General features: G+C 55.3%; 1 protein-coding gene across 5 annotated transcripts; it reads right to left on the bottom strand.

The window, feature by feature from the left end:
• Positions 1–3,893: 3,893 nt before the first annotated feature.
• Positions 3,894–11,307, bottom strand: ZNF250 (zinc finger protein 250). Of its 5 annotated transcripts, none has more exons than XM_054691938.1 (5): positions 11,252–11,307; positions 9,552–9,741; positions 8,969–9,059; positions 8,266–8,379; positions 3,894–7,553 (listed from the first exon to the last, which is right to left on the bottom strand). In XM_054691938.1, the coding sequence occupies exons 2-5, from the start codon at positions 9,600–9,602 to the stop codon at positions 6,241–6,243; spliced, it is 1,569 nt and encodes a 522-aa protein (XP_054547913.1). In that variant the 5' UTR covers positions 9,603–9,741; positions 11,252–11,307; the 3' UTR covers positions 3,894–6,240. The 5 variants fall into 5 exon arrangements, with proteins under 5 accessions (XP_054547913.1, XP_054547912.1, XP_037347223.1 ...); XM_037491326.2 differs by lacking the exon at positions 9,552–9,741 and adding an exon at positions 8,574–8,715 and having other exon boundaries at positions 3,907–7,553; positions 8,969–9,056; XM_037491355.2 differs by lacking the exon at positions 9,552–9,741 and adding an exon at positions 8,574–8,700 and having other exon boundaries at positions 3,907–7,553; positions 8,969–9,056.
• Positions 11,308–12,709: the final 1,402 nt, after the last annotated feature.

Here is a 12,709-nt window from a genome sequence, read left to right as displayed (position 1 = left end):
ACTTTTCTTTATCTGGAAATATCGTCTTAATTTCTCCTTTCTTTTTTTTTTTATTTTATTTTTTATTTTTTAAGGCGAGTCAGGGTCTCGCTATGTTGCCCAGGCTGGAGTGCAGTGGCTATTCACAGGCGCGATCCCACTACTGATCAGCACGGGAGTTTTGACCTGCTCCGTTTCCGACCTGGGCCGGTTCACCCCTCCTTAGGCAACCTGGTGGTCCCCCGCTGCCGGGAGGTCACCATATTGATGCCGAACTTAGTGCGGACACCCGATCGGCACAGCGCACTGCAGCCCAGAACTCCTGGACTCAAGCGATCCTCCTGCCTCTGCCTCCCGAGTAGCTGGGACTACAGGCGCGCGCCACCACGCCCGGCAATTTCTCCTTTCTTGAAGGGTCATTTTGCTGTATGTCAAATTCTTAGCTGGTATTTTCCCCCCCTTCAGGCCTGTAAACACATCATTACCTTCTAGCCTCCAGAATTTCTGAGAAATCAGTTGCTAATCTAAGAATTTTTTTTCAGTGTGAGGTATTATTTTTCCGTTGCTGCTTCCAAATGATTATCATTGGGCTTTTTTTTTTTAAAGATTTATTTATGCAGGGCCTCCCCGGTGGCGCAGCGGTAGAGCGCTGGGTTGCGAAGCTGCCCGCGGCCTCTGCGGCGCCGGTTCAATCCCCGGCTGCTCCCCGGCCACCGGAGGAGGGTCCCGCATGGCGCGCAGACCTCTCCTGCCGCCCGCTGCTCCCCTCAGCAGTGTCCTTCGGTCCTTCTGCCTGCTCTGCTCCCCGCTCTGGCTCTGGTGAATTCTCTCGCCCTCCCGCGCTTCTGACTGTACCCTGTGCTTGTATAAACAAAAAAACCAAAACAAACAAGCAAACAAATAAAGAAAAACATGCCTCTATTTTAAAAAAAAATCTTTAAAAAAAAAAAAAGATTTATTTATGCATACAAGAGCTAAGGTGCAGAGATGGGGTGTGTGTGTGTGTGTGTGTGTACTCACCAGAGACATAGTAGGGAGCAGAACAGGCAGATGTACAGAAATACACTGCTGAGGGGAGCAGTGGTCAAGACAGGAGAGGTCTGTGGGTCACCTCCCTGGCCAGGGATCAAACTTGTGCTGCAGCAGCTGTAGATTGCTTCATAGTGCTGTCTTTTTTTTTTTTTTTTTAAGATTTATTTATTTATACAAGCACTGGGTACAGTCAGAAGTGTGGGAGGGTGGGAGGATTCACCAGAGCCAGAGCAGGGAACAGAACAGGCAGACGGACAAAATACACTGCTGAGGGGAGCAGCGGGCACGGCAGGAAAGGTCAGCTTCTACAGCGCTCAACCGCTGCGCCACCAGGGGAGGCCCATAGTGCTGTCTTAACCCCTTGTGCCACCAGGGAGGCCCCTGGGCTTTTTTTTTTAAGATTTATTTATTTATGCATACAAGAGCTGGAGTGCAGGCCAAAGGTGTGGGGGTGAGAGGACTCACCAGAGACAGAGTGGGGAGCAGAACAGGCAGACCTACTGAAATCCACTGTTGAGCAGAGCAGTGGGGAAGACAGGAGAGGTCTGCTGCACCCCGTGGGCCAGTTCTCTGGCCGGGGATCAAACCCGTGCCTCAGAGGCTGCGGACAGCTTCTTAGTGCTGAGACTTAACCCCTTGCGCCACCAGGGAGGACACTGTCTTTGCGTTTTGACAGCTGGACTAGAATATGATTCAGTGTGGGTCTCTTTGAGATGAATCCTGTTTGGAGTTCATTTCCTTGACATGAATTTTCATGTCTCCTCAGATCTTAGAATTCCCTGACCGTTATTTCTGCAAATATTTTTGTCCTTCTCTTTTCCTTGTGGAAATCCTCTAATGTGCATGTTGATTCATTTGGTGGTGTTTCATGATTTTCTCAGGATTGTTTTTCTCATTCTTCCTTTTGCTTCTCATTCTGGATAATTTCAATTATCAAGTTCAGATACTTTTTATCTGCTGTTGAACCACTGAAATGTTTTTCACTTCAGTTTCTATCCACTTGACATACTTTATAAAATTTGTCAACGTATTCTGTAGTGACTAATTTCAGGCCTTTATTTTTAAAAATTACATCTATAGGGCCTCCCCTGGTGGCACAGTGGTTGAGCGCTGGCCTGCGAAGCTGCCCGCAGTCTCTGCAGCGCCGGTTCGATCCCCGGCCACCAGCGAGGGTCCCACATGGCACAACAGACCCCTCCTCCACGCCTGCTGCTCCCCTCAGCAGTGTATTTTGTCAGTCTGCCTGTTCTGTTCCCCGCTCTGGCTCTGGTGAATTCTCTCACCCTTCTGCGCTTCTGACTGTACCCAGTGCTTGTATAAATAAATAAATAAATCTAAAAAAATTCATAAAAAAATTACATCTATAAATCTTAGGAACAGGACAAGCTTTGTAAAGGACATTGATACATTTCTGCGTTACCACCCACATAGCAAGGACTAACCTTCCCTGAAGAAGGCTGGCCTTTGCCCTCAACTCCTGGTGTTTGGAATGTCCTGTCCGATGTCTTCAATTACCGGTGACCTTGGGCCATCCAGGTAGTTCACACCGTGTGACTTAGTGGGGCCTTGGGGCATGCAGCATCAGCCTGACCTGACAGCAGACATTTGCTGGGTCAGCATCACCGAACCGCAATGAAAACTTGATGCCAAGGCTCAGGTGGGTGTCCTTGTCAGCAGTACTCAGTGCTGGGGCAGTGTGCTGCCTAGACTGCTCAGGGAGAGGACAGCAGAGGTTCCCCATGTGCCATCTCCTGGGTTGTGCTCCCTGCACCTGTCACAGGCTGTACCTGTGTGTATGTAGCAGCTTCGTCATGAGCTCTGAGTCACTGTGCAGATTACTGGTGTCAGAAGTGAAGGCGGTCTTGTAATGATCTTCACACCACCTTACCTGAGTTTCCAAAGAACTTGTAAGCATGGGGCCTCCCTGGTGGCGCAGAGGATGTCTGTGTCAAGCTATCACCAGACCCGCAGGGCGTAGACCTTTCCTGTCCCCCTGCTGCTCCCCTCAGCGGTGTGTTTCAGTGGATCTGCCTGTTCCACTCCTCACTCTGTCTGGTGGATCCTCTCACCCCTGCACCTCTGGCCTGTACCCCAGCTCTTATATGTATAAATAAAAACAAAGAAATTGTAAGTATGAAAATGAATGCCATATCCCTTAAACTAACCCAGATGCCTTGGCTGGAGTTTCCCCTCTGCCCAGGGAAAGCCTAAACTCCTAGTAAAGACCCTCCCAGGTCTCCCACGCCAGTAGCTCCTCTGCATAGTAGCCTTTGGTGGCCAGAATTTGCCCAGCCTGTCCTCTAGGAGTGCCCTTGCCTCCCCTGCAGCCTGCAGAGCCAACTCCTGATGTGCAGTCATCTTTTTCCAGTGAAGGGAAAGGGTCACGCCATGTTCCCACCTCTCTCACAGGCTGGTATCCAGGACTTCAAAACACCTACGTACTTTAAAAAAAAAAAATAGGTGCCTTCCTGGTGGTGCAAGGGGTTAAGTCTCAGCACTATGAATCTAACTGCAGCCACTGCAGTAAGAGTTCAATCCCTGGCCAGGCAGCAACCCACACAGCACAAACCTCTCCTGACTAGCCCGCTGCTCCCCTCAGTAGTGTATTTCAGTCAATTCACCTGATCTGCTCCCCACTCTGTCTCTGAGGTGTCCTTTCACCTGGCCTCCCCACCCAGCAGCACCTCTGGCTATTCTTGTATGCATAAATAAATATTTTTAAAAAACCAGGTGCAACCTTTAGATATAAGGAAAACTAAAAGTTATGCAGCTATTAAATGTCTACTTCTTTTAGTAAAGGGGGGGGGGAGGGTGAAAGCATTAATCTCTCACTTTCACAGCCCTGGGTGACTTTCACCAGCTCTTAAGGAGATGGCATGCTCTTCCCATACTGGGCTGCCCAACCATTTGTTACTGACTTGTAGATTATCAGCATTGGTCTCCCTTCATCCACAATGTTTTTTTTTTTTTTTATTGAAAATTGCTTGATTATACACAATACACAGAAATAAACTCCACATGGACGAAACCGTTTTCCAAGTAAAATTTAGAGAACTAAATATCAAATTCCTTGCAGCTGTAAGGAGAAATAATATAAAGGTTTTATTTAGAATATGCAGACTCTGAATAAAAAAACCACACCCATCAGCATGGAATGCTGCTAAGTCAGAAGCAGAGGCAATGGCTAAAAAATTTATCTCAATGAGGGGAGACCCCAAAGGCCAATTTGGTCGCTGATGCCACTTCCAAAAGAGGCAGTGTCCATCTGTTCCAGCAGGTTGAGTGGCAACAATGCAGGACCCGGGACCCTCCCCGGGTAGGGGCGACAGCTCACTTCCCACAACCTGTAAGCTCACAAAGGGGTCAATGACAGGCTGGTAGCAAGAAAAGGCAAAATAGTATTAAGTACACTTTCACGGAGGCGGCATGAAAGCAAACTACATTCTGGGAAGATTTCCTCCAATAGCTCAGGTTATGCGGAGAATTCACCAACTGAGTAACTATGCAACTTGAATTGTCTGTGACAGACTGAGGCCCTTCCAAGCATTTAGCCTGTAAGCTGAATGTAAATAAACTCTCATTCATTCTGATGAACCTCATTCTTACTCAACTCATCCACGTGACTGGACACTGTGCCGAGTGGTGGTGAGTGCTCAGCAGCACAGTCAGATGAGCTGTGGACTGGCTCCAGGTGGGCTGGTAGCTTCCAGCTGTGGGGAACTTCAGGCAATACCTTATTGATTGGTCTCAGCGCCTATGAAGTTTAGTGACTTCAGCTCCTCTGATGTAACACTGGAGTCATCTCAGGGGATCCAGGTTCTTCAACCAGTGGCAGTATCAGCCACTCCAAAGCACGACTTCAGGGCTTCATTTTTGAAGTAACACGTGTGATTTGGGCTCCACAAAGCGACACCCTAGTGAAGTCATTGCTCTTAAGGTGCCACCACCTGCTCTGCAGCAGTGTCAACTCACCATCCGAAGTGATGCCCAATGCCTGGTGATAGCCGTCAGGATTTCCCTGCATTGAGACATCAGGGCCTCCGTGCCTCTCAAGTAACATGTCAGCCAGGAGCCTCTCTCCACTGTCTGCTCAGTGTACTGGTGCGGGCAGGAACAATACCTCAGTGCTTGGTCTTTCCAGAGCAGCTGATGGTTTTGAGAAAACCTTCTTCATCAGGATAATCTGAAGAGGCTGGGATCTTTTAGAGTCCTTTATGGCTGACGGCTACTAGAAATGGCTCTGATACAAACTTAGTTACAAGAACTGTATCCTTACAGCAGATCAAGTATTTTCTGAAAAGGCTAAACACAAATTTTAAACCATGAAAGCCAGATTCACCACAGTATGATGATACTAGATTCTCTTGTAACCAGGAGTAAAAACAAAAAACCACAAACCCATAAACATAGGAATAAAAAATAATAAACAGCTGGAGAATTGTCTAAAAAAACAGGTACTAAAGAACTGTCTTTTTTTTTTTTTTTTTGAAGTAACAGCATGTAGAGGCACCCACTTGATGTGACAGCTATGAGGTCTCTGGGGCATGGCCTATGGGTCATAAAGGAAGGTTTTGAGGAAAACTCTTAACTTTTACTTGTTAGGACATCCCTTCTGATCCTGGATAAAGTTAAAGCACCAGAGAAAGGGCTTCTAAATTTCACAATTTCTCATTATATTTGGACTTTCTTCCTTTTTTCATACAAAAACAGGTGATTCCACACACTTTGGATTTCCACCCATATCACATGATGCTTGATGGCATGTTTTCAAAGTTTTTAAACATACAGCACTGTAGTGTTTTAAAAGAATACTGAAAATAATCCAACACTCTAATTTTAAGAGAAATAACAGGAATAACTCTTTAGAAAAGGTATGTGATATTCTAAGGAGAAAAAAACCCTTTATTTGCAATTTAAGAGTTTTATCAGTAGTCCTTATGCTTTAACTTTTCTTAGTTACTCCAAATGAACTAATGTTAAGGAATGAACTATGGCTGTCTTCATCAAAACTGAGATTTCTCTCCAATGTGACTTCAGCATATTGAGAAAAATATAAGAAGCATCCTCTGAAACTTTTCTACAGGAACATGTTCAGTGCTTCTCTGTGCAGTTACTCTGTTCCCAAAGTGAGCAAGAAGAACATCCTGTAGAGTCCATGGAAGCTGCTCCTGGGTGGCGCCTTCCTGGCCTGGTGTGAGCTCCTGAGTGTGGACCTCCTGGCAGCCGAGGTCACACCTTCCTGTGCACCTTCTGGTGCTGGATGAGGTGCCCGTGCTGGTTGAAGGCGCGCCCACACTCCCCGCACTCGTAGGGCCGCTCACCGGTGTGGATGCGCTGGTGCTGGATAAGCACAGAATACTGGCTAAAGGCCTTGCCGCAGCGGCTGCACTCATAGGGCCTCTCGCCTGTGTGGGTCCGCAGGTGCACGATCAGGGTGGCTTTGAGGCTGAAAGCCTTGCCACACTGTGAGCACCGGAAGGGCCTCTCACCAGTGTGGATCCTCTCGTGCTGTACCAGAGACCTGCGGGCACTGAAGGCGTGCCCACACTCCCCACACACGTAGGGCTTCTCCCCTGTGTGCACGCGCTGGTGCTGGATCAGGTGTGAGTGCTGCACGAAGGCCTTCCCGCAAGCGTAGCAGCCGTAGGGCTTCTCCTCGGTGTGGATGCGCTCGTGGTTCATCAAGGTAGAGCGGTGGCTGAAGGCCTTCCCACAGGCCCCGCACTCATAGGGCTTCTCACCACTGTGCACATTGTGGTGCTGGATGAGCACCGAGCGGTCACTGAAGGCCCGGCCACACTGGCTACAGGTGTAGGGCTTCTCCCCAGTGTGTGCCCGCTGGTGCTGCAGCAGTGTCCTCTTGACACTGAAGGCCCGGCCGCACTGGCTGCACTCATGTGGCTTCTCCCCAGTGTGCACCCGCTGGTGGCTCCGCAGGACGGTGCTGTGGTTGAAGGCCTTCCCACACAGAGGGCACACATAGGGCCGCTCCCCCGTGTGGATGCGCTGGTGCTGGATGAGGTGGGAGAGCTGTGTGAAGGCCTTCCCACACTCCACACACTCGTGGGGCTTCTCTCCCGTGTGGATTTTGTGATGCTGAGCAAGATCTGAGCTCACTCGAAAGGCCTTTCCACACTCATTACACTCATAGGGCTTTTCCCCCGTGTGGATCCGCCGGTGCTTGCTCAGGACAGAGCTCTGGCTGAAGGCCTTCCCACACACTCCACACACGTAGGGCTTCTCTCCAGTGTGGGTTCTCTGATGCTGGAGGAGGTGGGAGCTCCGCCCAAAGCACTTCCCGCACTCGATGCATTTGTAAGGCCGCTCCCCAGCAGCAGCGGCCTGGCGGGGGGTGACGGGCTCACTCTGGCCCAACCCCTTGACTCCAGGGCCTGAACTCTGACAGCAGCTCTGGTCACGGTCACAGCTCCCTTCACTGATCCACCCCAGCTGTGTTTTCTCCACAATCACTGGTGTGTCCTCTGAAACAAATGGCGCCAGACTCAAACCTCTACTTTGGGTCTCTCCTTTGTGCTCACATTCTGAAACAGCAAATCCAGAGTGAAAAGGTCAACCCCACTCAAAACCACAGTGAGTGCCCCCGGGAGGCGGCTTCCCTGACTGCACGTGACAGTGAAGTCAAGCCCTAAAGGGAGTCACAACGTTGGCCTGAGGTCTTGTCATTCCTGTGCCAGCGCTGGGCACAAAGCAGCAAGTGGCAGCCTGCCATGGACCGAGGCGTCTGCTGTAGGAACAGATACAGCGCCAGGCCTATGACTGTGGACGCAGGTAGGGAGATGTGCGACCTACACGCAGGCCCCAGAGACATGGATGTATGTAACCCATACAGGAGACTGTGCGTAGGGGCTGTCTGGAGAATTCACTAGGGGCAAGGTGAGAGAGACGTGATGGCAATCTGCCAGGTGGGAGGTGATATCTGCAAGGCAGCAGTGAGAGTGCCTGCAGGGACAGGGGAGATGTCTCCGAGTCAGAGGCTCTGTGGGCTGAGGCAGATGAAACATCAGTTGCTTCGACTTCAGAGCTGAGGGGCCTCCACCAGTCCAGACCATAGTCACCAGGAAGCCCAGGTCTGGTTTTGGGGAAAGCTCCATGTTTTCTTGCCATCTGTAGCTGCACCCAGCAAAAGTTTAAAATTCCATGCAAGATGGCCACAACCTAATGTACCTATTGCCTGTCCAAAGTCCCAAAACAAGGGAGAGCAGGTCATACCTGAACTGCTAGGAGAAGACTCACCTGAGTGGCTGTTGCCCAGATCCCTGCTTTGCTCAGGCCCCTGCCCATCCGGGACCCATGGTTCTTCCCCTCGCTCCAGCTGGGAGATCACGTTGGGCTTGGATCCTGGAAGTCCTGCTCAAGGAAAGTCCTTCTGTCTGTGCAACATCTGCCAGCACCCCCACCCTGGGTCTCCCAGTCCACAGGTGTGAGATGGACAGGAGCTGAGCACCTGGGGCTGAGCCAAGGCCTTTGCCCTGTGACCACTGCCTCTGGGAAGCACCCCCTCCTGTGCACAAACACACACAAGCTTGCAGAAAGGGCCGTACCCAGTGAGACCACATTCCCGTAAGTCTCCATCATCACGTGCCGGTAGAGGCCCCGCTGAGCAGGGCCTAGACGGTCCCACTCCTCCTGGGAGAGGAGCACGGCCACATCCTCGAAGGTCACCTTGGCCTGGAATGACAGGGGCTGCTGCTGGTCGGACCAAGTCTCCACAACAGGACTGAGTGGGTGCAAGCAAAACAGGTTTCTGGGGAGACACCCCAGGACACAGGAGCGGGGGAAGCCCTGGGACAGATGGGGAAACTGTGTGTTGGGGGTGGGGATGGTGGAGGTCACAGGAAAGAGGCCACAGAGTTCGAGGAAGGCAGCGTCCCTTGGTGCCCTGGGAGTGGGACCTCAGGGACACAAGCAGCGGCACAAGCCTTTGAGGGTGGCTCACCTGGGGTCCTGCTGGTGGCGAGAGGAGCCTGGCTGCTGCCATTGTGCATGATGTGGGGCCTCTGAGAAGGACGGAAAGCAAGAGGAGCCTGTGGGGTTGAGGAAGAAGAGAACATGGGGACCTGGGTTCCCTGGTCCTTCTGGATGAGGCCTGACCCTTGTGAACTTGACCCACAGTTCCTGCGCTCAGTGTGGGCCCAGGAAGGTCTGGTTTCTGAGGTGCCTGGAGTCACTTGTGCATCCCGAGGGCCTGGCCCTGGGCCTTCACAGACTCCTGGGACCCTGGTGGTCATTTGGTCACACCTGCTACTGGAAAGCTCGCAAAGGCTTTGGGTGCCCAGCTTGCTCACCCAGCTCAGCCCAAGGTCCTGCCGGCATGCAGGGCCTGTGTAAGAACACTCACACAGGGGTCGAGCTACTGCTACTTGGTACAGGAGCAAGGTCAGGCTGCTCCAGAGACAGCCCCAGTGAGGACAGGCTGGGGACACACCAGACAGGCCAGGGCTGGGGACACCTCAAGACAAGCTGAGGTGTCTATCACATCCAAACTTTCAGAAAAAAATGGGGGAACGAGAACTTTCCTGAATTGGTCCTGTGAGGAACAGGTTCACATCTTCTGGACTGCCGAGGGGCATGTGGCAAGGACCCAGAAATCTGGCAGGAAGCCCATTTCAGGAAAAATGGTGGGAAAGCACCGTTCTTGTGCACCTGGCTCAGTGGGCACCCAAAAAGGGCTCGTGCGGGCACCCAAACCTCTGACTTCAGCCTCCAGAACTGTGAGAAGAAAATCCCTGTTCAGAGGGTTACCCAATCTGTGGTATTTTGTTCTAGCAGTCCCAATGACTAGCACTCACACCCTGGTAAGAAACGCAGGAAGCACATTTACAAAGTGGCACTAACTAGCTTTATTTTGTACTTTGGTAGATAAGGTTTTGGAACAAGTCTGTGACCAGAGGCTAAGGCAGCAACCTCAAGGGCCTCAAACCAAAACTGCTACACCCTGAAGGTGAGAAACCACCTGGGGCGCCATGGCTCCCAGGCGGCTTCCCCAAGTGCCCCCCAACAAAGGAACAAGGACAGACACCCCCAGGGGGTGCCCCCACCAGCAGCCCACTACCTATCGGTCATATTTATTCTTCAAGCTTAGGAATTCTGTTTTTAGAAATCTCTCCACGGAATAACCCCAAATCCCTAAACGGACCAACTTCTGCAGGAGGGTAAGTGCAGCGGCCGCCAGGCGGGTCTGCCTCGGGCCCACGGCCACCGCCAGGGCAGGCGCTACAAGGGACGGCACAGCCACAGTCTTGGACTTGGGGGCGGCAGCCCCGGGACCCTGGTGCGGGGGTAGAAAGACGCGGCCCGCCCCGGGCGAGGCCTGGCCCGCGGTGACTGCTGTCCGCGCTCCCGCGCCCCTCCCTCGCCGTCCTGACCAGGTTCTCCTGCCGGCCGGTGCCCCTCACGCCCGCCAAGCAGGCTGTCCAGAGCGGACGTCGGGAGAGGCGGCCCGAGCCCCCCAGCGGGAAGGCTCCGAACTCGCCCCAGCACCAGGAGCGCCCGCGGCACCCGCCAGGTGCGGCCGGCCGGGCGGCTCGGAGGCGGCGACCAGGCCCCGGGGGTGCTCGGCCGGCGCGCGCACGGACGGGCCATGGGGCGCAGGCTCCCAGTCCGCCCGAGAACCCCGGGCGGGCACAGCCCGAGTCGTCTCCCCGGCGGCGCCGCCGTCAGCGCGTCAGGCCGCGGCCCCGGGACGGCCCGAGCCCGCGGATCTCCCGCGAGCGCGCGGCCGCCCAAGCGCCGGCGCCGGCCCGTCCACCCGAGCGGCGGCGCGCGGCCCCGAGAGCTGCCGCCGCGCCCCACGGACGGGCCGCGGGGGGCCGCCGGGGACCCCCAGAGGCCGCAGCCCGCGCCGGGAGGCCGCGCGTCCGCGGGCGCCGCCCACAAAGGCGCGCGGGGGCCGCGGGGCGGGCGGCAGGGCCGGCCGGCAGGTCGCGCGAGCGGCCCCAGCGCCCCGCGTCCCCGCCCGCGCCCCAGAACCGCCGCCGCCGCGACTCTCGGCCGCAGGCGACAGGGCGGGCGGGGTCTCTGCCGGCCGCGGCGCGGAGGGCGGCCCCGGTCCCGGCTCCGGGCGGCGCTCGGGGCAGCCGCGAGCGGCGGCGACGGGGAGCGGGCGCCGCGGCCCGCGCCGCCCCGACGCCCTCCCGGGCGGCCTGCCGAGACGCCGGCTGCGGGGCGCGGGGCGAGCCTGCAGGGAGCGCGGCTACCCCACGAGCCTCGCCGCCGGTACCTGGGGAGAGCGGGTCCGGGAGGCGGCCGCGCCGCAGCCTCACGCGCGAAGGGGCGGCCGCGCGCTGGGCCCGCAGACAAAGGGGCCGCCCCGCCCCGCCGGCCGGCCGGCCAATCCCTGGGGGCCCCGCCCACAAAGGCCCCGCCCCCAAAGCCCAGACCGCCAATCCTGGGGCGCGACCCTTCTATCCGGCCGTCGGCCCCGCCCCTCCCGCCCAGCGTCCTTCCCCGAGTGCCACCGAGAGCGCAGGACCCGCGTCGCCTAGAGCGGCCGCGCACAGGCCGCACTTCCGGCGCCCCCGTGAGTGAACCGCGCGCCCGCGTCGCGCCACCCGGTCGCCCCCGCGGGAGCCCGGGAGTCCGCGAGCCCTGGACCCTGCGCGGCGGCCTGCGCGGCCCGAGGCGGGGGCGGGGCGGGCGCGGCGGGGCCTCGGGCCTGGGGCCGGCCGCCTCGGGGGACAAAGGAGCAGCCTCCCCGGCGCCTCCCCGGACCCGGCCTGCGGGCGGGTTCCCAGAGGGGAGAGCCTGCGGGGTGCACCTGGCGGCACAGACCCGCCCTTGCTCCCAGCTCTCTGGGCTGCGTGGTTCCTGACTGTGCGTAGCCCCCTTCTCCGCAGGGCACCCACGTCATCCAGGAAAACAGGGTTCGTAGTTCTTCTTTCTGGGCTCTGCCGTGTGACACGAGGTTGTCCTGCTCTGAGCAGTGTTAATGCTCCGCTCACGATTCTGTCTTTTCACGTGTCCACTTACTTGCAGTTTATCAAACAAACCAATGGGTGATGACCTGTGACAGAGCAGATCCACCTGAGTGTCAGAGTGAGTTGGGAATGCACAAACCCACACAACCCCAGCCTGCGATGTCAGTGACTGTAAGGCATCAATAGCAGTGACATTCTCGCAGTGACATTCTTGAGCATCATCCAACATAGATAGTTTTGGTTTTTTTTTTTAAATTTATTTATTTGTTTGTTTGTTTATACAAGCACTGGGTACAGTCAGAAGCGCGGGGAGTGTGAGAGAATTCACCAGAGCCAGAGCAGGGAGCAGAGCAGGCAGAAGGACCGAAGCACACTGCAGAGGGGAGCAGCGGGCGGCAGGAGAGGTCTGCGCGCCATGTGGGACCCTCCTCCGGTGGCCGGGGAGCAGCCGGGGATCAACCGGCTGCAGAGGCTGCGGGCAGCTTCGCAACCCAGCGCTCTACCGCTGCGCCACCGGGGAGGCCCTGGGTTTTTTGTTTTTTTTTTAAAGATTTATTTAGGACTTCCCTGGTGCCGCAAGGGTTTGAGCACAGCGCTATGAAGCTGAAGCTGTCCGCAGCCTCTGCAGCCCAAGTTCCATCTCTGGCCAGGGAGCTACCCACATGGCACAGCAGACCTCCCCTGGCTCGCCTGCTGCTCCCCTCAGCAGTGTACTTCAGCCTATCTGTTCCCCGCTCTGTCTTTGGTGTATTCTCTAACCA

Source organism: Talpa occidentalis, unplaced genomic scaffold, assembly GCF_014898055.3.
Source record: "Talpa occidentalis isolate TD23 unplaced genomic scaffold, MPIMG_talOcc4v2.1, whole genome shotgun sequence".
Lineage (NCBI taxonomy): Eukaryota > Metazoa > Chordata > Mammalia > Eulipotyphla > Talpidae > Talpa > Talpa occidentalis.
This window is presented reverse-complemented; position numbering and strand designations above follow the sequence as displayed.